A 24,818-nucleotide genomic window follows, 5' to 3' on the forward strand; every position below is an offset into this window, starting at 1 on the left:
TGTTTTTATAATTCAGAAAAAATAACGGTGTAGATTTCAGTCCTGCACAGAAGTTTTTAATGGATTTTGACTTTTTAGTGTAGCAGATCTAAGGGCTATCCATTTAATATGTTTCTGTGGCCTTGGAGGGTCCAGACATTTTACTTTTTCAACTTTCTCCTAAAATATTTACTTGTCCAATAAGCTAAACACGAAGGATTAATCAATATATGTACATAACGAACTTTAAAGATATATCTAATTAAATTCAATTTTATAAAATATGTTAAAAACCATTATCTCCAGAACTATATTATCATATTCAAAGTGCAAAAGCAAGGGCCTTCAAACCAAAATATCTCATTACCAAAAAATAAATAAATAAATATTTGATCTCCTCAAACTAACTTATAAAGAAAGATATGATGTTGTGGTGAATCACCCAAGTACCCACGAAAAAAGTTCTCTTCAAAGCAAAGCAAAAAATATATATTTGTTTGTCAAAGAAGCAAAACATATATATTGAATTGTATATTTTAACATAATTAATTGAGTTTGCATACAAATACTACATAAAAGGCAACCCCATATCTCTCTCTCTATATATATATATATATATATTTCTCTCATCTAAGGTCACAAATAAAGTTAGGCCGGTAGAGAACCATTGGATCTTGGTTTTTTAATAACCGAGGTGACCAATATCTTCCTTATAAACACAATCTCAAGTTTCTGACTGGAACAAAGCATGCAGCTCCTGAACATCACGCTACAGGAAAAAGCATAAACAAAAAACTGACTTCATCTTCGATGACAAGACATTAGGGAAAAGGATATACAAACAAGCAGAAAATATATAAAGCGTAATGTATTAGACTTACATGATAGATTCAAACTCTGAATAAGTTTCTCCACCATAATTCTCTGCTGCACCGTACTAAGAGATTCTGAATTCTTGATTGCATTAGCAACGATGATTACCGTAGATGGAGAGGCAGCATTTAACTGGCATTGACAGAGAAGAAGCAACATTAGAGGTGGTAACATTTATACTTCTTGAATTGAAAGTTAGTTTACTTAAAACAAGTCTGCAAGAAAAAATTATCAAACATATAAAGAGAAAAAAGAGAATAATACACTACAAATACAGTGAAAAACAAGGAAATGTTTAAAACCAATGACAAAGAAGTGTCCCTGCGAATGTTACCCAAACACGGCCGTTAATACCAACTGCAGTTTCAAAGGAAAGCTTCTTCCCAAGTTCCTCAAGAACCGGATGTGTTGGCGAGCTCAGCAGCCTGAAAAGTAAGAAATGTCAATCACCATAGAAGAGAGAAATCCTCAAGCTGCAGAACTAATGAATGCTTATGTATTTTGTCCTAAGAGTTTCTTAGGTGTTATAGCAAGAGACACCACATCTCACATTCTTGAAAGGCCTGTTGAACATTCAAACATGTACCCATCTTTAAGCGGTCCAAATTCTGCTGCTTTTCCAAGGGCTAAATCAAAAGTTACGGCAAGGTCAAGAAATAAATCATGTAAATAATGAACAATCAGGCGCAAATATAGCATAATTTAAAGAATTGTTCCCAGGAACAATTATAACAAAATACAAAGACAAAACAAAATGAAAAAGCCAACCGTTAGTGCATGACAACTCAGGATTCATGCCAGGGTTCGTCTTCACGACCCGAACAAATATCAAAGTACCTACCTGCCATGAAACTCTTTAACCTTATTAACCTATTGCAAGTACACAATAGACCTCAAGTTAAAGTAACTATAAACCATCACAACTTTATTTACTCGCACAAAGCATGATTTAAGATGCACACACCTCAAACTTTGGTATGTTTCTCCTTGTTCCTCCTTCAAATGCAAGCACGGGCAAAAATGCTAATGTAGGTCCTTTAATGTCTACTAGAAAATTCTGGGATCAAAAAGGGTAAAGAAGATCATAAAATACATTATTTGATCATTATAGAAAAGCATATACAATACATTATTTGATCATTATAGAAAAGCATATACAAATTGACTTAGCAAACATGAATGTACACACAGTGCATGTCACAATTAGGAAGACACTGCACAACCAAAGAACACACCCTTGAACAAATTACCAAGAATCTAAGATATTCCATTTTAAAGCAATTAAGCTTAAATGGTAGCATCTAGAAGCTAATAATAATAATAATAAATTCAATAAATTATTATTTCTTACATCTGATCTGGAGTCCACCACAATTCCAAGTACCGTATCCTCAACACAAGGTATATACTGTTTAAAAAAAAAAAAAAATCAAATATTATGTGCAAGAAAATAATAACAATAATAACAAGTATTTAAAGCCACATGTGAATCAACACAGGTGAGGTGAACAACATAAAAAAATAAAGCTTCATTTTTTTTTTTTATTTGTTTTAATTTTATTATTCTTCTCCACTATCAACCAAATCAGGGAAAATCCATAAACTATATCCCAAAATGCAAGATACCATGAATACAATTAACAAAATCATAATTATCCCATTCAGTCAATTTTAACTTTTACCACCCTGCTGTGTGGCCATTCACTGAAAAGAAAACCAAAACACAGAGCTCAAAATTTTGAGCATGAGACCTAATGTAATTGCATCGTAAAACTTGAATATTGGTATACTCAAATCGCCTAAACCACATTATAAATTAGCCAGGCCAAAAGCCTGAGTGCAAAATTACTTGTGTTTGTACTTGCTTACATTTTATATTACAGTACTCAGAAAAGAGGAAATGTTAATCAACCTTACATAGTTGTAAATCATAAAACAAATGGCAGTAACATGAAATTGGGCAAAAGCACATACCCTTTTCTGAGAGCTTTCAACCCAATATTTGTTTGGTTTTGTGAACCTTAACTTCCCGGCTTTTGTCACTGATATAGCATCGCCATCCTGAAAATTTAACAAAACAACAAATTATTAAAAACCCATATAAAAAAATCATATGCCTTTACAATCATGAGACAGGGGCAGAGAAGAGAGAGAGAGAGAGAGAGAGAGACCTGACGAAGGCCGCTACCAAGCTTGATGGTCTGATTAGCCATGTTTGAGATATCCAGAACCACATCACCTGGAACCTAAAATCCAAAGTTTTTTTGGAATAATTTTATAGAAAAAAAAAAAATGTCTCCTCTCAAACAAGAACAGTAAAGCAATGGGTATTATATTATCAACCGGAGAACCAATAAGAACTATAAAATATAACTAACCACTAATGAATCCACAAAGTTCGTCGTCGAACCAGTCTGTGTCTCAGCCATTTTACTGAAAACCCAAAACTTTTTGTAGAGTAAATTGGTGAAACGGATATCCAAGCACTCTGCAAAATAAAGCTAGCCCATTTGAGGGAAAAAAAATGCAATTCAATATACAAATAAATAAACCCAGCAAGATTTTCCTATATGAATAGCCATAAACTGCATATATTTTCAAAGGTTTTAAATTTGCGAAAGAAGGCGGGAAAAATAACAAGGAAGACAATGAGAAATAGTGGGAAAAAAATTTCCTAGCCCCTTGCAGAGAGACCCAAGAGGAAGAAGAAGAAGAAGAAGAAGAAGAAGAAGAGGCTGTACTCAGTAAAAGACGAGAAATACAGAGACAGAGAGAGAGCTGGGTGGCTGCTGACGGAGACTTTCACTGCTTTAGTTTCCTGAATATTGACGCCGGAGGATTAGATTTAGGGCAAAATTTTTTTTTTTTTAATTTCTTTATTTTTTCATGGAAATAAATAATAAAAAATAAAAATAAAAAATTTCATAAACAGCAAATTTTGCCACGTCATACTTCGTCCCCAGTGTGTAAGACTCCTTCTTCCGCCATCAACCGGAACTAGTAGCTCGTCTCTGTCACTGGTTCTTCTTCTTCAAACGCCGTCGTTTTCTACTCCAACCCCATTCATTCAATCACCGTCTTTGACGCTCTCTGTGACAAAAAAAAAAAGAGGTAAAAAGATTCAATTTTTTTTTTCCCATTCTTTTTTCCCGATGGCTTTTATTATTATTATTTTTTTTTTTCCCCCTTTCATCTGATGGTTTTATTTTAAAATTTGACTGGAAACTGTATTTGAATGAATGGAGGAATATAGGATTTTTTTAAAAAAATAAAAATTTCAGAAGACCATGATTCAGTAATGGATGAAGCTTGGCTTTTTTTCTTTTTTTTTTTTTTTTAAGGATTTATTAGCATTTTTCTTCTACTTTGAAATGGTAATTGTTTCGAGGCATTGTTGCAGGGAAAATTTTCTCTTTTTCCGAACGCCTCTGGAACCTGAAGAGCAGCAATGGCCAGACAATTAGACTCTTATTCGCTTTGTATGTACAGGAATAGGAGCTTCCAACACGACCTGCCAAGACCATCGGAGGTAATAATACCCCATGCTTCTTCCTCTATATCTTTGGGTTCCAAGTTAAATTTTCGTGCTGAAACACGATACCAAGAAAACCCATCTCGGAAATCAGTTTTGAGACATGGGTTTATGTGGGATGGATCTATAATCGATGTTTCTTCGTCTGGTAAGCTAGTCAAGGAGTATGTGGACGATGGGCGTCACGAAGATGCAGTACAGGTTTATGTTAAAATGCTTGAGTGTGGTATACCGGTTGAGGAATTTCGTTTTTTTCCAATGTTGATTAAGGCTTTTGGAGCAATTTCTGATATAGAAAAGGTCAGACAGATTCATGGGCATTTGTTGAAGTTAGGAGCTTTAGATGATATTTATGTTTTGAATTCACTTTTAGGTGTTTATTGGAAATGCGGGGTGGCTGAGGATGCAATTCAGTTGTTTGAGAAGATTTGCACTAAGGATTTGGTTTCGTGGAACACGATGATATCCGGGTTTTGTCACTCTGGAGATTACATGGGGTCATTGAGAATATTTAGTCAGATGATCCGGCAACATGGTGTGTTCCCAAATAGGGTAGCTTGCCTTTCTGCGCTCTCGTCTTGCGCTTCAATTGAATCTTTAATTCATGGCAGAGAGATTCATGCATTTGTTGTGAAAAATAATTTTGGGGATGAGTTCTTGTTTAGCGCACTAATAGACATGTACATGAAGTGTGGGGATGTAAAGAATGCGGAATTCATTTTTGGAGGCATCCTTAATGATGATTCTATCAAAGGAAATACAGTGGTTTGGAATGTCATGATTTCAGGCTATGTGTCCAATGGATATTTGTCACAGGCAGTGGAGTTGTTCCAAGAGATGTTGGCAATTCAGATATTACCAGATTTCTCAACTATGATTGCTGTTTCAGGTTTGTGCTCTGAGTTACTGGATTTAGCAGTTGGAAAACAAATTCATGTATTAGCTATTAGCTTTGGACTGGACAATGATTCAAGGGTCGAAACAGCTCTTATAGACATGTATTTTAAATGTGGAGATCCTAAATCTGGTCTTGATATCTTCAGAAAGTCTCAAAATCATAATACTGTCATGTGGGGTGCTGTAATCTCAAATTGTGCTCAGAGTGGCTCTCCCACTGAAGCATTGGAACTGTTTCACGACTATAATATAGAATATGGCTTTGTTGATCCTGTCATAGTTTTGGCTGTTTTGAGGGCCTGTTCTTCCTTGATTCTTAAAGGGGAAGGTATGGAAATTCACGGGCTAGTGGTAAAATCAGGATTCGATTCAGATGTTTTTGTTGGTGGTGCCTTAGTAGATATGTATGCCAAGTGTGGAGATATTGAATCTGCCCAAAAAGTCTTTCATAGATTACCATCTAGAGATTTGGTCTCTTGGAATGCTCTAATATTAGGGTATGCTCAGAATGAATGTCCAAATGAAACTTTAAAGGCATTCCGAGATATGCAATCTGAACTGATCCAACCCAATACTGTGTCATGTGCATGCATTCTTTCAGTTTGTGCACTATTGTCAGCCATGCTCATTTGCAAGGAGGTTCATGGTTACCTACTGCGGCAGGGTTTTGATTCAAATGTTCTAATTAGCAATTCTCTTATAACAACTTATGCAAAATGTGGAGACATAAACAGCTCATGGGTTATCTTTGAGAAAATGTCTGAGAGAAACCAAATATCATGGAATTCAATTCTGCTGGGGTTAGGAATGTATGGCCATGCTGATAAAGTATTTGCTTTATTTGGGAAAATGAAAGATGCAGGAACGAAGCCTGACCATGCAACTTTTACAGCTCTTCTGTCTGCTTGCAGCCATGCAGGAAGAGTTGAAGAGGGGTGGAAATACTTTAGAAGTATGGTTGAAGACTATAAAATTGAACCTCAACTTGAACAATACACCTGCATGGTTGATCTTTTAGGCCGAGCTGACCATCTAAAACAGGCATATGAGATGATTTTGATGATGCCTTGTGTTTTTGATGATAGAATATGGGGATCATTGCTTGCATCATGCAAAAGTCATGGAGATGAAAGATTGGCAGAAGTTGTGGCAAGTCACATATTCAAACTTGATCCCGCTAGCATTGGTTACCGTGTCCTCCTCGCAAACTTGTATGAAGACTATGGGAAGTGGAATGAAGTTACAAGGGTTAGAACAGAAATCAAAGGCAGAGGACTCAAAAAGAGGCCTGGATGCAGTTGGATTGAAATCAAAAACAAAACCCATACTTTTACTGCAGGTGATAGTTCCCACAATCAGTCTGAGGAGATATATGCTGCAATAGATAGTTTAACAACACAAATTGCAAAGGCAGGGTGTATTTAGCCAAGCGCAAATAGTATAAGTTGGAATTCACGAGGTTAACTTCAAAGATCTTATATCAGCTAGAGAAAAATGGATCTGTTTCTGAGTTCAAGTGGAAACAATGGCCAAAGTGCTTCAACCGGAATGATCTGATGAGGCAAAGCCTGAAATATGGTTGACAAAAAATGGGATAATACATTATGCAAAGGTCAGCAGAGAGATTTATTGAAAGATGGGATATTAAATTTGGCTTACAAACTCAGGTTTCAAATTTGTATTATATGAGAATTCCAATTTCATTGACTAAAAAGGTCCATCCATCACCGACAATACCCACCAAATTTTGTTGTCAAATCCTTACAGCTTGAAACTCTTAGATGCAGTAAAACACCAATTTTGGTGTCCCCTTGTGTTCCAAATTATCTGACCAGAGCGTTGGCAGAAAAATCTAGTGTTTCAATGTAACATTATTGGATGAGCAAAAAAAAGAAAGGAAAAAAGGAACTTCATTGGCATCAAGGTTCCAATTACCAATTTGACTGAGAAGTTTCTCCCCGTCTATTTTGAGGACAATCATAAAAAAAATATTTTTGATGAATAGGACAATCATAAAAATCTGAATCAGCTTTTTGGAATGTAGCACATGTACAGATCAGCCTGACTTGGGGTTTTAGATTCTGAAAATAAGTATCAGATTTTTGTTTGCTGATTTTTCAGATGATTGGCAGGGTGGAAAGAAATTTATGGAAACTTTTTCTTTAATTTCCCTTTTTTCATTCAACAAGACAGAAACTGGCACAAAGTACATACATCAACTGTCCTCAATCTTTACTAAAATTATTGGATTATTGGCTTGCATGGATCACCAACATTTACTGCATCATAAATCTTGGCCAGATAAATATAGAGATTCCTATAACTGTATCACATGCCAACCAAGCATTGGTCGTTCAATTAATTTGTACCTTTTTCCTGACCCTACATCCATTGCAGGGATTGTAGCAATAATTCAACTAAAAGCAATCTATTGCTTGGCAAACCGAAAAAAAAAAAAAAAAAAAAAAAAAAAAAAAGGGAATGGGCTGCATTTTGATAATTATTATATTGCTGCTGCCATGTGGATAATGGTAAAACAACTTCTAGAGGCTATCATCCCAAAAAAAAAATCCCTACCTTCTAGAGGCATTATGTAATTATGTTAATATGATATTGTTGATAGTCTATGTCTCTGACCATGGAATGAAAAACTACAAAAAGTGTAAAAAGAATACAACTAAATTGCAGCAACTGAAATTTCATAATTCTTAATATAAATCAAAAGTGTACATTATCTAAAGAAATATGTCAGTCAGTACAATGTAAACAAATGTATAGATCATGAATGGTGAAAATACATATAATGGAAGCACCACCATGTCTTAGAACACTTTCTAAAATAGTGAGATACAGAATAACTTATAAACTTTGACCGATATGATAGGGTAAACAAAATTATACAACCAAAACCCCACCTATGGTCATTTCATTCACCCTCCACAACAAGAATCTAATAAACAATCAACCATCAACTATTTCTTTATTATTTTGTTTCTATTTCTTTGTTCATTTTTCTTTTAAATCTTGGCTCGCTCTTAAATAGTGGTATAATACAACATAATTAATTCCTGAAATGTGAAAACCATTTTTATCCTAACTTACTATCATCATTCGTTATTCCATGTGAGTTGGAATCAAGGAGGTTCTCCAGCGACCTATTTTTTCTGTTTCTGACTCTTCCTGCTTCTCTCAGTAGCTCAGCCAACCTTCTTTTCTCATCATCCACATCAGGATTTGCAGTCCCTAGTTTTTCCTCCCTCATGCCAACAACATACTCTAAGACTTCGATCGCTTCATCCAACCTGAAAGAAATTCAAAAGTATTAAGAAAGAAGAAATCAAAGAACTTGTACATATAGTTAAAGTCTCACTAAAAATTCATAGTTTAATAAAACTAAATATCCACATAAGTTGATTTTGCAATAGCATATGCTGAAAACTTGTGTTTTCATAAAGGTCAAAGGGAAGAAATATATACATGTCTAAAATTTTGCAGATTAAACAGAGGCATGTTAAACCAAACTAAATTGATTATCTTCAGAAACAATTGGATTGAAATGTATATTAGCAAGATAACATACCAAAGAAAGAAATAAGAGAATCACAGAGAGTCCATACCTGCCAACTGCATCATATGTGCCAGCTAGGTTGCTATATACCCCAAGTGTGTCAGGGTGATATGGTCCGCACTCTTGTTCCAAAATAGTCCTTGCTTCTTCAAATAATTCCGCAGCCTCATTGATAGCATAACGCTGTACACAGGCAAGCCCCATTTGGTTTAGAGCAATTCCAAAGAAGGCAGATTTCTTCTCTCCACTTGCCCGGAGTTTTGAAATGGCACTCTTGAAGGAGTTGTAAGATTCTGAATAATTCCCCAGCATATAGTACATGACCCCCATCTGAGCTTCAATTCCAGCTATTGTGCTCTGCTGACCAGGAGCATCATTGTATATACTTAAAGCCTTCTGTAGCAACTTGATTGCCTGCTCAAGCTCATCCATTGATTCATAGATAGCAGAAATATCAGTGAGGCCACTAGCTATCTCCTCTGGAGGAATTCCAGGAACAGGCTTCTCATAAATTCGGAGGGCATTCTCACAGTAAGATTTTGATTCCCTCAATTTTCCAGTTCTGTTGTACAAATCAGCTAGACGGATGAAAACTGAACCAACGGATGGATGGTTCTCACCTTTGGAGGTCTTGAACACAGTAAGTGCTTTCTGATAAGCAAAAACAGCCTCATCGTACCGAGACAAAGATAAGTATGTATCTCCAATGCTGCAATCAACAGAAGCAACCTCCACTTCCTGTCCATTTGCCACCATTGCCATGCTGGCTAAAACAAGGTGCTCCAGAGCAGCTTCATGATCTCCCTTTGTTTCACATATAAGACCCATGAGCCTCCTATCTGCTGCCTCTTCCACAGAAGCAGGGGAACCATTTTGTTTATGAATATCAAGAGCCATCTGACAAAGCTTCTGAGCCTCATCAAACTGCAACGCTTGAACATGAGCTTCAGCCAGATATCTACAGGTCTCACCAACTCTTGGGTCTGTTTCTCCCAAAACTTGTTTTTGGATTTCCAATCCCGTTGTGTAAGCCATAATTGAATTCTCAAGCATGCCCAGCATTGCATAAGTATCACCTAACTGCATGTGACCTGCAAATTTAGCAAGGGCATGCCCCTGGCCTTCCTCAATCACTGGAATCTCAATCGAGCGCTCAAGAACTGGAATTGCCTCATTATACTGGCCTAAGCTACAGTATATTGCTGCTGTAACATGCAAACACATCACTAGTTCTAAACTTGGTTTCCCATCTGAACATATTTCAAATGATTTCGCTGCTCGTAGAGCTAGTTCAAGAGCTTTCTGGGGATTATCCCCTAAAGAAATCAAGCCCCTTGCTTGCTTAAGCAAAAAGGGCCCCAGATCCGGATTATCTAATCCAGATTCAGTTGAATCTTCAGTTCCATTCTGTAGCTTCACCCCTCCTAAAGGAGAATTTCGTTGTTTCTTCTTATATTTCCTTATATTCTTATCTCGCCTATTTATCGGAGGTTTCTCTGGAGTTTTGTCCTTGGTATCACTAGGCTTTGATGTTTCAGAATCCACTGGCAAGGAAGAAGCTTTCTTTGAATTCCCAGAAGAAACAGATTTTGTACTAGCAGATCTTGTCCTCTCCACCTTTCCTGGTTTTTTACCTGCAGACAAACTTCCTTTCTTTGAAGCAGACTCACTACGAGAATCATCCACCGGCTTTTCAAGCACTTCCTCTTCCATTATCTCAACTTCCTTCATCTCTCCTCCAACAAGATGGCGAAGCTCTGAGTCAATCCTAGACTCATCACCATCAGACCCAAAGCTGCGCCTCGAAGGTGACCGATCAGAACTTTGCATGTCACAAACATTTTCATAAAGCTGCTCGATTGAGGTGTCAACCACCATATCACCAGGAAGATCATGACCTCCATTCTGGGGGCTCTGAGGAACAACATTCTTGGGGCTCTGATCGGCACTACGGGGGCTCTGACCGGCACTACGGGGGTTCTGTGGACTTGATGCACTCTTTGGGGATTTACTCACTGCTTCATTTTCTTTAGAAGGTGTAGAATTTCCATTTATTCCATTCATTACCCCTTCTTCACTAATACCATCCATAACTATTCCAGGCATCTTTTTGTTCTAAATACCAGATCAACAAAATCCCAAAATCAAATAATGGAACAACATATGCTTATCAAACAATTGCCATAACAGATCCACGTGAACACTTTTTCTGATTTCATGATTTCAGCTTAAAAAAATAAAAAATAAAAAATGGTCATTGTAATTTCAAGTTTCAAGTTCATCGTCGACCTGTGTTTTAGATCATATAATATACGTATATTATATGATAACATACATAATTATTATTATTATTATTTTGAAATGGACTTTGTAGCCCAAATTACGATGAGCAGTCAGCCGTTTATTAGTGCTAATAGGGTGGTTAGATGGTAATTTTCTTTTGACAAATGTGGTTAGATGCTAATAGACAGTTTAGATATTAAGTCGAAATATTGCTAACCTTGCAATGAGTAGTATTGACATGATTTAACATCAAATAAAATAAAAAATGTAGAAACTTTGTAGTTTTGTTTTTGACTTTTGTTTTTTTATTATCTGATGATTTCAGTAGATCTATCCATGGTTTGCTAATTTTACTTAAATATTATTCTTTATGAGGTTAATTAGTAATGTTGTTAGTTGGATCAGAACTTATATATATATATATGTATGTATGTATGTATATATTATACTATATCCGGCATAACCATAAGAGTTTGATTATAATTATGTTAATTCTCTTAATTTAAGAAAGATATTGTACATTTAGGAGTTGTGGGTTCAAGATGTACCACATCTACTTGTAGGAGTTGTTGGTTCGAATTCTGATATGTCCTAACTGAGCTTTGATGTGAATTTCACGTGTTGCATAGGGTGAAAGAGGATGATAAGGATAGTGAATTGGATAATTTGTGGACTACTATCGAATTACAAAGACACAAAATATTAATGGTGCATAATTTTTTAAAATTTGGACCGATAATACTCACCAACAGATTTTTTTTTTTTTTCAAACAAAAAAAATATATATTATACATTCAACTTAGACAAAAGTCTTTTTCTTCATAAAAAAATATTTGTACAGTCATTCTTTGGAATTTGGCAAATTCATTCATAAATTCACTTTGTAGTTTTAAAACTCATTTGCAAATTGGTTTCAACTTATAAAGTTAACTTAGATTGTACATAATGCAGTATAATTTACGAACTAATGTATTTAATTCTCAATCCCAAATATTTTTTGTACTTAATCATTATAATTAACTATTGAAGCGGATCAATGAAATCATCCCTCATATTTAATAAAACAGTGGCACAAATACTATATTGTAATACAATATTAGAGATTTGTTGGGATTTTACAGGTGGATTTGCTTACAAATTTTTATAATGGACTTTTATTAAAAACAAAATAAAATAAAATAATTGTTTTATATCAATGAAGGATTTTGTCTAATTTTTTAAGGTTGAATAGGATTTTTATATATATTTTTTAAAAATTTAAAATTGTGAGGAAGGGGAAAAAAAAAAAAATTGTATATGAAATAGGTATGGATGGATAAGCATGTAAGAGTAGTTGTGGGTATATGAGAAAGGAGAGATAGCATGTGGATTGGCCGGTATAATACACCCCACACAGCCTCATCATTAGGAACATTTAGGCTCAAAGGATCGTTTGGTAGTTGGATTAGGACACTGATCTGTCTAAATCAACGTCTATTAAATTTTAGTTGCAATTTTATCTATATATATGTTATTTCTAAAAAAAATATGTAAAAGAGAGAAAAATTGATGGATATTGAATACAATAATTATAGATGTTGAAAGTTCACCAAGTAGTCCTCTTCAAATCACATAAGAAAAAAGCTTTAATTATTAGAGTTGATGATAACCTTCAATGATAGCTAAGACCATTTATAGCAATAGTTTAATTATGTTATATGTAATATGCAATTCTACCAAGTATATCAACCACAAAACAAAGCCATCAAGCATAATAATGTGGCATTACTTATTCTACTGTACAAGGGTACGAAAAGTAGATTCACAACTCCTCTTTGATTGTCAAACAAATCTATATTACAAAAAGTTTGAGAAATTCATATAGTTTTAAATCCATTTGGAATACTAGATTACATTGAATATTAAATTTAAAACAATGTAAAATAATCTTATCCAATTCAATGCAATCAAGAATCCCAAATTGTTATAAATCTCGATTCATTCTCGCTCATAAATCAATTTGTTTACCCTTTTGAATTGTTTCTATGCCTTTATACAATAACAGTAAAGCCCAACTAGATTCGTCGCTCTGTAATCTAGCCTAGTCAGTAGTCGCCCATTTAATCTTGGGGAATTTGGCCCAGTACCCTTATTTTAAACACGTTAATGAGAAATACCCTCCCTCTTTTAAATCTTTTTTATCTACCCACCCTCTTTTCATTATTCCAACCTTACCCTTACTCTATAAACCACGTACAATTTCTTTCTCACTCTTATCAATATCCCACCTACCGCATATCATATCCAATTTCCCTCTTTCTTTCTTTCTTCTCATAGTGCTTTTTGATGTTGGATTCGAAGGACGATCTTGAAGCTGTGGAAGGAGGTTTTATGCTTAATTTCAGGCGTCTAAATGGTGGACCATAACACATACGACATTGATTCTGAAGCAGTGGAGAGAGAGAGAGAGAGAGAGAGTTGCAGGGAACTTTTGTGTGATTAGTTTGCTGATTTCTTTCTTCGACCATAGACTTGGAATCGAATTATGAAATCACTCGGACCGCTGAGTTCATTAGCAGTGGCGGCTTCACCAGAGTCGCTTTACAGGTGATTACTCCTCTTTGATTCTCGTGTCTTTTTTTTTTTTTTTTTTCTTTGGAAAAACTAAAACATATGAAATAGCAGAAATAGATTATTTTGCGCCGCCTTTTTACTAAGTTTTTAGGGCGATTGTGTTTTGGTTTGTGAATAGAACTAAACTAACCAAGTTTGTAAAGTTCATTTCCCAGATGAGCTCCTAAATGAGTCGGTGATAGTTGGGAGTGTTTTACTGGACAAGCTTTGGTGTCTACGAGAATCTCAATCCGATAGCGACTGGAATGGCAACGTGAAAGATGTATCTTTGTTTATGATGGCCGACACAGCGTACAGTAGCTGTTGCGTGGATGAGGTCGGAGCATCGCACATCAATGCTGATTATGTCGTGCACCACGGCCACGCGTGCTTCAGCCCGTGAGTTCTCGTTAATGATACCTTTACTAAAGCCTTTTTATTTTATTTTATTTTATTTATTTATTTATTTTTTTTTTTACAAACTATATTATAGGATTGTTTGTTTTAAAGCAAAAAAAAAAAAAAAAAAAAAAAAAAAAAAAAAAAAAAACAATGAGTTTTTGTACCAAACTCATAAGACATTATTCTGAGAAATTCGTTCTTTTTTGGCATCAAGATTAGGTTTTGAAGCCAATGAAGCTTCTTCTTCTTTTTTTACCTTTTGAACTTAAAAAGTGGTTATTTTGTTTCTGTATATTATGCAACAATTAATTTTGGTTTCATAGTTTCAAAAGCCTCTTCTTTTTCATTATTGGCAGGACTACAACTCTTCCAGCATTCTTTGTTTTTGGAAAAGCTTCAACTGGTGTGTCCAATTGTGTAAAAAATTTATCAGATCATGCTGTGAGAAACGGCAAACCTTTCCTGGTAAAGTGGTTTACTAGAGAATTATTATTATGAACTTCTATGCTTTACTAAATTTGCAATAAGCATGTTTATTTTTTTATTTTTTTATTTTTTTTTCACCTTTAGGAAGATTTAGTACTGAGATCATGTCGTTTCACATGTAGCCAAAACAAATTATCTCAGCTATCCAATCTCAACATAGTTCATTCAATCTAAATGCAGGTTCCCTTTGGGCTAGAATATGCACATTTGATACAGCATATAAGAGATGAAGTGGTAGAAGCATGTATGAATAGCTCTAGATTAGAAATCCAATTTGCTGAAACTATGTCTTCGGACATGAATCCATCAGAATCTCGTAAGATCTCCAATGGGAGCTTGGAAGCAGCTAGTGTCTTCTCTGATGATAAATGTATCAGGACAGTGGTTGGTAATAGATATACCATTGGAGGCTTGGTCTGGGAATTACATGAGGAATACAAAATGGAGGACTACTTGTTTTTTTGGATTGGTTGTGGAAATGCTGCATTTGCAAGTGTTGTACTGACGTTATATGGTTGTGAAATAGGTATACATATAACTTACCTGGTTTTGTATGAAATTTATTGTGTCTGCATGTAATATTGCTTGAGATATTTATTGTGTTATTAAGTTTACTTTTCCTTTTGCCAAATTCTTCTAGTATATGCAAGTCCTTGTGCTAGTTCTCTCTCTCTTTCTCTAAATTAATAAATCTTTCTTTAATTATGGTATTACTGGTTTTAATCAGATATGATGCAAAGTCTAATTGCATGGTGACAGACTTATCTCAACAAAGAAGAATTCTTAAGCATAGGTATGGTCTCAAATAATGGTACTCTCTTTTCTCCTTTCTAAAAATCCACACCCCTACTTGTATTAATGTACAATTTGTTTTACTAAAAGAGTGATGATGTTTGTACAGATGTTACCTGGTCAAGAGAAGGCAAAGGATGTAAACATTGTTGGTTTTCTGGTTGGAACTCTTGGTGTAGGTGTGTTCCTGTAGGCTCCTTCAATATTTCTCCTGTAGTAATTTACTCTGCATTTTTCATCTTTAGATAAGGCATGGCTTTTCACTGTGTTGGGATTCTAGTAAATTTTTATGGATCTTATCATGCACAGCTTGCTAAAAGAAAACTTTGTTGAATGATTTATTTTTTCCCAATTCCGTTGTAATTTTTTTGACATACATTATTTATTTATTTGTTTTTCTAATTTCCACCATCATAAGTGATGTAGGACAGATAGGGAAAGAAAAAAAACAGAAAAGAAATAGATAGGGTTCTAGTATCACACTAGATTGATTTTAGGAATCACTCCCAAAACCCTAGGCATCACACCTAAGTTTGTTTTGCATCACACAAAACCAGAGAAAATAATCTCATAAAATTCTTGTAATATTGATTAACTGCCTCCAGAATTACAAAGAACTCTATTTATATTAAAATCATCTAATAATATTAGGAAACTAAAATAATAGGAAACCTAGTTGAATAAGGAAACTAATAACATTAAGAAACTGAAAACAATAGGAAACCTAATTAAATAATAAAATGCTCTAATTAAAAATAGGAAACTAAATTAATCTACTAAAATCCTTGAAGATCCCAAATAAGCCCATCTTGTCCTAGATCATGCCAAATTAATGTTTGGGCCTTAGAATCTGTTTTTCCTTTTCTCTGATAAGTTTTCAGAGGTTGTTTCCATCTTGCATCAATTCCCCTTGGCTTAGAAAAACTCGACCCCGGCGAGTTGATGGCATGAAATTGATCATAGAGGTCTTGATTGAGTTTCTGAAATTCTTGGTCAGTGATCCATGTGCAATCTGAAAGTGGTCGGTCCTTCCACTTGATAAGATACCGTTGATATCCTCCACCTCTAGTTGATACTATTTGATGATCAACAACATCTTCAATTTCCTCTTTTAATCGAAATGTAGATGGTAGATTGCTGCCTTGCTACCTCTTGCTGTATCATTTTCATGTCCCTCATAAGAACTTAGATCCTCAATATTGAAGACATTACTTATACCCATATCCTTTGGTAGATCAAGGACATAGGCATTTGAGCTGATTTTCTTTAAAATCTTATATGGACCAACATTCCTTGAATGTAGCTTCTTATAAGTGCCCCTAGGAAAACGCTCAGGCCTTATCCGACCCATTACCATATCCCCTTCATTAAATTCAGCAAATTTTCTCTTCAAATCAGCATGTGCCTTGTAGCTTTCATTACTTAGAGCAATTTTTCTGCGAATATCATCATGAATTTCTTGAATGTGTCTTCCAAAAGTTTCAGCTTCAGCACTTGGTCTTGCTGCCAAAGGTAAAGGAACCAAGTCAATAGGCTTCCTAGGGAGCATCCCAGTTACAATTTCAAATGGACTGCGACCTGTGCTCCTATTCATGGAGCTATTATATGCAAATTCTGCCATAGGAAGTATTTGATCCCAACTAGATATGTGATCTCCAACTAAACAGCGAAGTAAATCTCCCAAGCTTCGATTTACAACTTCTGTTTGACCATCTGATTGTGGATGAAAAGCAGAAGAGAACTTCAATTTAGTATTCATTGTCTTCCATAAGGTTCTCCAAAAATAACTCATGAACTTTACATCCCGATCTGAAACTATTGTCATAGGTAGTCCATGAAGACGAACTATTTCTTTGAAAAATAATTTAGCTACGTGAACAGCATCAATGGTCTTTGAACAAGCAATAAAGTGTGCCATTTTTGAAAATCTATCAACCACAACCATTATGCAATCATGCCCCCTTATTGTTTTAGGTAATCCTAAAACAAAATCCATGCTTAACTCTTTCCATGGCTCATGAGGTATGGGAAGAGGCATATACAAACCTGTATTCTTCTTTCTTCCTTTTGATAATTGACATATCCGACATCGAGAAATTGTTTTGATAACATCCCTCTTCAAAGTTGGCCAATAGAATCGATCTTCAACCATGGCTATGGTTTTATCTCTTCCAAAATGACCAGCTGCCCCTCCACCATGTAATTCCCAAATCATTTGCTCACGTAATGATGTATTAGGCAAACAAAGTTTGGTTTCTTTAAAAAGATAACCATCATGTAGTGAAAAATTAGGGTATTCACCTAGCTGTCCTCTTGTTAAAGCTGCATGTATAAGGCTGAAATCCTTACAAGAAGGATAATCCCTTTTAAGAGATTCAAACCCCACAACTTGAATTGCCATAGAAGCTAAGATATACACAACTCTACTCAATGCATCAGCAACCTTGTTTTCTGCACCAGATTTGTGTTTGATAAGAAATGAGTATTCTTGCAAGAAAGAAATCCATTTCCCATGCCGATAATTCATCTTCTTTTGTGAGTTGATGTACTTGAGGGCTTCATGATCTGAAAATAGAATAAACTCCTTTGATATGAGATAATGACGCCAATATCGCAAAGCTTGAACCACCGCATAAAATTCTTTGTCATAAGTAGAATACTTTTGCTTAGCTTCATTGAATTTCTCACTGAAAAATGCAATTGGATGCCCTTCTTGACTAAGTATGCCACCAATTCCCACATTAGATGCATCACATGCTACCTCAAAAACCTTTGAAAAATCTGGGAGTCGAAGAATTGGTGCTTCAGTCAATCTTTTCTTAACTTCTTCCAAAGATTTTGTTGCTGTCTTGGTCCAAAGAAATTGATTTTTCTTCATACAATCAGTTATTGGAGCCATAATTGAGCTGAAATTCCGAATAAATCTTCGATAAAATGTAGCTAATCCATGAAAGCTTCGTACCTCTTGCAATGAGCTAGGAATTGCCCACTCTAGGATAGCTTTAATCTTCAAAGGATCCATTTCCAGCCCTCTTGATGAAACAACATAACCTAAGAATACCACTGATGATGTCATAAAACAACATTTCTTCAAATTTATGTAGAGCTTCTCTTGTCTAAGAACTCTCATAACTTGCTGCAAATGTGAAAGATGGTCTTCCCTGCTCTTGCTATATATCAATATATCATCAAAATATACTACCAAAAATTTACCAAAGAATGGCCGTAGAATTTGATTCATAAATCTCATAAATGTACTTGGAGCATTTGAAAGACCAAATGGCATTACCAGCCATTCATAAAGACCATCCTTTGTTTTGAAAGCTGTTTTCCACTCATCTCCGGGCCTTAGACGAATTTGGTGATATCCACTTTTTAGATCCAATTTTGAAAATATACACGAACCAGCCATCATGTCCAACATGTCATCAAATCGAGGGATGGGGAAGCGATATTGGATTGTAATCTTGTTAATCGCACGACTATCAACACACATTCGCCAACTCCCATCTTTCTTAGGTGTAAGTAAAGCAGGAACAGCACAAGGACTTAAACTCTCACGGATGAATCCCTTGGACAGCAACTCCTCCACTTGCCTCTTAAGCTCCGCATGCTCGCTAGGATTCATACGATATGCTGGAAGATTAGGTAATTGAGCTCCTGGTACAAAGTCTATGGCATGCTGAATGTTATGTAAAGGAGGTAATTCACTTGGAAATTCTTCCGGAACCAAATCTGAAAAATCAGACAACAACTTCTGAATCTCTACTGGAAACGTTTGCTTGCTGGTTGCTGTTTCCTTCTTTATTTCCTTTGCTAGAACAGCATATATAACTCCATTTTTCTTACTTTCTCGCTCAAAATTCTTCTTAGTGAGAATATGTAGAGACTTTTGTGGATTGTTAGAAACCTTACTTGGTTTTTCCACCTTATATTTATCCATCTCAGCTACCGTCATAGGCTTCAACACAACCTTCCTACCTTTGAACATGAAAGAGTAGGTATTTTCTCTCCCACAATGAAACACATCTCTATCATACAGCCAAGGACGACCAAGAAGAAGATGTGTTACTTTCATCGGAATCACATCACACCAAATTGAGTCATTGTAAACCCCACATGAAAAAGAAACTAGACAGCGTTGGGTTACCGGAATTGAAGTACTGTCAATCCATGCTACTTTATATGGATGTGGATGCGGTTCAATAGGAAGTTTTAATCGCCCTACCATAGATGCCGACACAACATTCATACTACTCCCACCATCAATGATAAGTTTTTGTGCTTGATTTTCACAATGAACCAACATTTGAAAAATAGAGGTGCGTTTCCAATCTTCCTTCTCATCTTTTGGAATTGAAAGGATACGTCTAACAACAGCACTTAATGAAGTATCTACTTCATCTTCTTCCAAGTCATCAGGATTATAAACTCCATAGTTGAAATTGTTTTCATCTTCCTCTCTTTGTTGATCAGGTTCTTCATGATGTTCTACATCAAGTGTAGGTTTCTTTTAGGACAATTATATGCCATATGACCAGGCTGTCCACATTTGAAACATTGGTTGCCTTTTCCTCTAAGTTCAGAAGCGTTAGGAACAGGTACCTTGGCCTTCATAGGTTGTTTTGAAGACTGATTTGTTACAACTCTGCTGCTGCGATTTATATCCAGTCTTTTGAAACTTCCAAGATACTCCTCCAAATCCAAAGAAACTTGAAAAGCTTGCTCTAAGCTGTAGATAGGTTGTCTTAGTAGCTCCCTCCTAATGTCGGACCTCAAACCAGATTTAAATCTTGCTAATGTTTGCCTTGGATCTTCAAGTAGTTGGCTTCGAGTCTTCAACTCATCAAACTTCTGCATATACTCAGCAACTGATAAATTACCTTGCTTCAAGTTGATTGCTTGCTCACATAATTTATCATAGTAATTGGTAGGCATGTATTTTTCCCTAAGCTTGGCTTTCATCTCTTGCCAAGTACCAATGGGTGGTGATCCCATTCTCCTTAAATCTCCTTCAACACCCATCCACCAAATTTTGGCAAGACCTACTAGCTTCATCTTAGCGAACCTTACTCTCCGATCATCATCCATATCATACCAATCAAAATATTCTTCAATGGAAGAAAGCCAATCAGCAAACTCAGTTGGATTTACTTTACCTTCGAAATCTGGTACTTCAATCTTTACCCTCTTTGTGATGTCATCAAAAGTATTGTGACGTCCTTGTGTTGATTGCAATATATCTCTCACCCAATTAGGTGTCTGTTGGGCTGTAGGGAAAGGCACTGGAGGAATTGTCTTTGCTGGCAGCTTCTTTTGACTTTTATCCTCATTGGCTTCAGGATTCTCATCTTGTTCATTGTTAGTTGAAGAACTGCTAGGTTGAGATATTTGGGCTTCAATATTACTAACCCGAACATTAAGAGACTCCACTTGTTCGACCATACGAATAAATAATTCTTCAAATTGATTGTCAGTTATTCTACCTCTAAAACTCTTTCCAGATCTTGTAGTCATGATTCCTTAATCCAAAGAAACAATCTGATCACCGACACTGTTCACGTCGGATTACTGTTCACGCTATGGGTTACTGTTCACGCCGAAGAGTTACTGTTGACGGAACTGTTTACGCGGCTAGGGTTGGAACCTGGCTCTGATACCAAACTGATGTAGGACAGATAGGGAAAGAAAAAAAACAGAAAAGAAATAGATAGGGTTCTAGTATCACACTAGATTGATTTTAGGAATCACTCCCAAAACCCTAGGCATCACACCTAAGTTTGTTTTGCATCACACAAAACCAGAGAAAATAATCTCATAAAATTCTTGTAATATTGATTAACTGCCTCCAGAATTACAAAGAACTCTATTTATATTAAAATCATCTAATAATATTAGGAAACTAAAATAATAGGAAACCTAGTTGAATAAGGAAACTAATAACATTAAGAAACTGAAAACAATAAGAAACCTAATTAAATAATAAAATGCTCTAATTAAAAATAGGAAACTAAATTAATCTACTAAAATCCTTGAAGATCCCAAATAAGCCCATCTTGTCCTAGATCATGCCAAATTAATGTTTGGGCCTTAGAATCTGTTTTTCCTTTTCTCTGATAAGTTTTCAGAGGTTGTTTCCATCTTGCATCAATAAGTTTAGCATATGTATGTATAATTCCACATCTATTGATGCAGCTGATTACCTACACATGATTAATCTGCAAAATGATGGTTTGGTCACTGATTATATATGAATTTATTGTTCATAAACTCATCAAATTTTTTGGACATTATTTGGTTTGAAAGTGGTCAAAAGATAAGAATCTTTTATGGGATTTATATTACAATTATTTAATTTTCTTTTTTCTTTTGTCATTTTTAATATCCATATGTCAATTAGTCCATTTGAGTGTCTTGTAAAAGCTAATTTATTCCATAAGACCCCTGCTTTAATGGATTTCTAAAGGTATATGTGGAGAATAAAATATTTTTCTATATGTGGAGAATATAAGATATTTTTCTTTCCATCGTTTGGTCAAGAGGCTCAAGCTAATATTACTGAGAAGTTCATATTCTAAAATGAGATTGAAATGTAAACATAATAGAAATTTTAACTTTTTCACGAAAATGTGTTAGGAATTGTTTTCTCTTTCTTTATCCTTTTTTTCAATAAAATTCAAACTCCAAGCATGGCAATAAGTTGGGGAAATTGTTTCGTTATTCAATATTAATGTGATGGTTAATAATGCTCCTAACAAACAACAACTTCCTCAAGACAGTTTATTTCCACATGTAATTATCAATGTCAGACTAAGAAGACAAGATCAAAATTTGAATCTTATATGTATATAAGCTGAAACTTCATGGAGAAATATCCAAATTATCATTGCTTTCCTTTACCACCTTTGCAAAAACAAGTGGCACACTTGAATGCCTTCTATTATATAGATTCTACAGTTTTATGTCCTCATAAATTACGTGCTGTAGAAACAATTCCAGATTATGATCCATGTAGAGAGGTAACTATCCATCCAGTGCCATATTTCCTTTCAAATTCTTATTAACACAAAAGGGTCCTTATAGAAATGAAAGAGAAAGAAATAAATTTTGAAGTATTTTTAAAGGTTCCCTATGTGCATAAATTGTACGTAACAAACTTTTGCTACTTTGTGAGTGTGTGAGAGTGAATGTTGAAAGTATATATAATGTGCGTACAATATGAAATATATTCATGTATTGGCATAGCATTTCTGGACTTGAATTTGTTGGATAAGTTTTAGGAAAAAAGTTTATTGTGATATGCAGCCTCTATGTGAGCTTTTGTTTCCATGAAGAGCATCTATTTTCTTTGAAATTATATACTTGCTATTACTTAAATTTTAAATGACATGCAAATAGCTTCTTGATTCATGCTATATGGTTAATAGTCCAATGCACTTGACAAGCTGTAAATATACCTCTCGAAACTCACTTGCTTATGAGGATAATCCAAATGGTTGGACAGCTTTCTATTTTCAATTGATGCGTGCAGAATACCCTCACCTCAATGGCATGAAGAAATTGCTTAAATATTTGCTAGGATATGAAAATTGACGTAATTTTTTGTAACATTATCTCTTTTTTATTGTGTCATTTTGATCTTCTAATAATGCTCTGAATTGTCAGACAATTTGGAAAATTTATTGTTAATTTTGTTTTTTATGATCTTAATCAGCCTGTAAAGCCAGAGGATTAGACCTATGAGTTCGTTTTAAGGTATGCTTGTTCAACTTGATTGCCTTTGGGATTTCAGTGTTTTATTGGAAGTCTGAGATGGTTAATGATGGTGAATACCTTTAATAATGTTAAAGTTCAATGAAAAAGTAATTATTAATATAGTAAATCAGTGATAGTATGTCAAGGGTTAGGTTAGATCAACAATACAGGAAATTTGACTTAAAAAATAATCAGTAAATAGAGCTCAATCTCAGAAAAAATTGGTTTGATATCTTGTATGCTAATGATTTTGAAATATGACTTAACCAAGTTAATGCTTTGTTTTCATTATATTCTCTCTTTAGAATACTAGGGAAAAAAAACCAATGCTACCATGCAGGCCCTTTGGAATACTGTAAGCAACATGTCAGTTACACAGACCCTCCTAGAACATAAGGAGTGAAGAAAAAGGGATAGTAATGCAATAATGACAATGGTGATTAAACGGTAAAGCCTTCTAAGATTGTGCTTTACTCTCGACTTAGCACCAGTGAACTGCTTATGGCAATAGATCCAAATACGAAGCATCTGTTGTATTATGAGGACAAGGCAGACCATGCAAGGAATTTGACATTGATGGATTTCCTTGTGTCCATGCAATTGCAGCATGTAAGCATCGACATATTTCTCCATATTTCCTTTGCTCGGCGCATTACTCAGTTGACTCACTCTGTGATGCATATTCGGAAACCATATATCCACTTGGAGATAAATGTCAGTGGCATGCTCCAGATGATGTCATAAACCAGGTTGTACTTCCACCTCAAATTGGCAAACAGTCAGGAAGACCGAGAAAGAAGAGGATTCAATCTCAAGGAGAGGAGCGTCATCAATATAGATGTGGGAGGTGCAAACAGGTCGATCACAGCAGCCGATCATGCTCCGCCGCCGTACCTCTTGATAGCACTACCAACCAACAGCACCACTGAAACGAAGGCCCATCAATTGCGTGATGCTATATTCAGACAATGGGGCCATGTTATGCGGTATGCGTGTGTATGCAATGTAGTCAGGAATGCAATTAGTTGCTCAACCACGTAACATGTGTTTTGGCATAATAGACGTTGGCTTTATGTGTTCTTTTGTTGTCAAATTCATCTATCGTATTGTTTTGATAACATATCATTCCGTGTTCAGTTTTTGGTTCAGTTGTTTGTATGTTTCTTACTATTGCATGGATGATATTTCTGCCCAATGGTAATGACCGATGCATCATCGGTAATTGACATTTGTACACCGTCGTAAAAGAATCACCACAATTCCATCCGGCAACTTCAATAATGTGTGTTCCAACCAATAACATGCTAAATGTAGTATTATTAATGATAAATTCTGACAAAGTAAATGATCAAATAGCATTAAAAAATGACAATGTTCAATTTGTTTTTTATTCAAAAATTACCAAAGGTTTCGTCGGTAATTACCGAGACCCCCATGGCAATTACATTTTACCAATTTTTTGGGCCCCACAAGTCCCATAATGTGTGTTGAATGCAAAAACATGCAAAATATGGATTCTAAAATTATCCTAAGGAGAAAAAATCTCAAAATTGCTTGAAAATTTGTGAAATTTTCCAAAAAAATACGACGACTGTAGACCTTCGGTAATTCCCGATGAAACCGTCGGTAACCAACATATACCCTCTGGAAAAATTACCG

The 24,818-nt window shown here is 35.2% G+C and overlaps 4 protein-coding genes across 5 annotated transcripts; 2 read left to right on the forward strand and 2 right to left on the reverse strand.

Moving 5' to 3' along the window:
* Positions 1–599: 599 nt before the first annotated feature.
* LOC107418406 (uncharacterized) lies at positions 600–3,943 on the reverse strand. Of its 2 annotated transcripts, XM_048474109.2 has the most exons (12): positions 3,805–3,943; positions 3,594–3,670; positions 3,231–3,340; positions 3,024–3,098; positions 2,827–2,913; positions 2,204–2,260; positions 1,817–1,909; positions 1,621–1,693; positions 1,403–1,478; positions 1,187–1,277; positions 861–984; positions 600–748 (listed from the first exon to the last, which is right to left on the reverse strand). In XM_048474109.2, exons 3-12 carry the CDS (start codon positions 3,279–3,281, stop codon positions 744–746), a joined length of 732 nt encoding a protein of 243 aa, XP_048330066.1. In that variant the 5' UTR covers positions 3,282–3,340; positions 3,594–3,670; positions 3,805–3,943; the 3' UTR covers positions 600–743. The 2 variants fall into 2 exon arrangements, with proteins under 2 accessions (XP_048330066.1, XP_015882587.1); XM_016027101.4 differs by lacking the exon at positions 3,805–3,943 and having other exon boundaries at positions 3,594–3,751.
* LOC107418396 (pentatricopeptide repeat-containing protein DOT4, chloroplastic) lies at positions 3,825–7,219 on the forward strand. Its single transcript, XM_048474106.2, has 2 exons — positions 3,825–3,963; positions 4,253–7,219. The coding sequence occupies exon 2, from the start codon at positions 4,301–4,303 to the stop codon at positions 6,704–6,706; it is 2,406 nt and encodes an 801-aa protein (XP_048330063.2). The 5' UTR covers positions 3,825–3,963; positions 4,253–4,300; the 3' UTR covers positions 6,707–7,219.
* Positions 7,220–7,986: 767 nt separating this feature from the next.
* LOC107418410 (protein KINESIN LIGHT CHAIN-RELATED 3) lies at positions 7,987–11,003 on the reverse strand. Its single transcript, XM_016027106.4, has 2 exons — positions 8,899–11,003; positions 7,987–8,583 (listed from the first exon to the last, which is right to left on the reverse strand). The coding sequence occupies exons 1-2, from the start codon at positions 10,953–10,955 to the stop codon at positions 8,370–8,372; spliced, it is 2,271 nt and encodes a 756-aa protein (XP_015882592.3). The 5' UTR covers positions 10,956–11,003; the 3' UTR covers positions 7,987–8,369.
* A 2,454-nt stretch (positions 11,004–13,457) lies between these two features.
* Positions 13,458–24,393, forward strand: LOC132800721 (uncharacterized). The gene is made up of 7 exons (XM_060814970.1): positions 13,458–13,497; positions 13,901–14,123; positions 14,483–14,591; positions 14,793–15,138; positions 15,340–15,405; positions 15,514–15,583; positions 23,119–24,393. The coding sequence occupies exons 1-5, from the start codon at positions 13,458–13,460 to the stop codon at positions 15,366–15,368; spliced, it is 747 nt and encodes a 248-aa protein (XP_060670953.1). The 3' UTR covers positions 15,369–15,405; positions 15,514–15,583; positions 23,119–24,393.
* Positions 24,394–24,818: the final 425 nt, after the last annotated feature.

This window comes from Ziziphus jujuba, chromosome 2, assembly GCF_031755915.1.
Source record: "Ziziphus jujuba cultivar Dongzao chromosome 2, ASM3175591v1".
Lineage (NCBI taxonomy): Eukaryota > Viridiplantae > Streptophyta > Magnoliopsida > Rosales > Rhamnaceae > Ziziphus > Ziziphus jujuba.

What these genes read in the sequence shown, in the direction of transcription:
- LOC107418406 (XM_048474109.2), bottom strand. Translation starts at nt 3,281, where the DNA reads ATGGCTGAGACACAGACTGGTTCGACGACGAACTTTGTGGATTCATTA. An exon ending in TCAACAGGCCTTTCAAGAAT is followed by an intron (nt 1,278 to 1,402) that starts GTGAGATGTGGT and finishes CTTACTTTTCAG; the next exon opens with GCTGCTGAGCTCGCCAACAC. An exon ending in GTATTAACGGCCGTGTTTGG is followed by an intron (nt 985 to 1,186) that starts GTAACATTCGCA and finishes TGTCAATGCCAG; the next exon opens with TTAAATGCTGCCTCTCCATC.
- LOC107418396 (XM_048474106.2), top strand. Translation starts at nt 4,301, where the DNA reads ATGGCCAGACAATTAGACTCTTATTCGCTTTGTATGTACAGGAATAGG.
- LOC107418410 (XM_016027106.4), bottom strand. Translation starts at nt 10,955, where the DNA reads ATGCCTGGAATAGTTATGGATGGTATTAGTGAAGAAGGGGTAATGAAT. An exon ending in ACATATGATGCAGTTGGCAG is followed by an intron (nt 8,584 to 8,898) that starts GTATGGACTCTC and finishes AATTTCTTTCAG; the next exon opens with GTTGGATGAAGCGATCGAAG.
- LOC132800721 (XM_060814970.1), top strand. Translation starts at nt 13,458, where the DNA reads ATGTTGGATTCGAAGGACGATCTTGAAGCTGTGGAAGGAG. An exon ending in TCTTGAAGCTGTGGAAGGAG is followed by an intron (nt 13,498 to 13,900) that starts GTTTTATGCTTA and finishes TTCATTTCCCAG; the next exon opens with ATGAGCTCCTAAATGAGTCG. An exon ending in GAAACGGCAAACCTTTCCTG is followed by an intron (nt 14,592 to 14,792) that starts GTAAAGTGGTTT and finishes ATCTAAATGCAG; the next exon opens with GTTCCCTTTGGGCTAGAATA.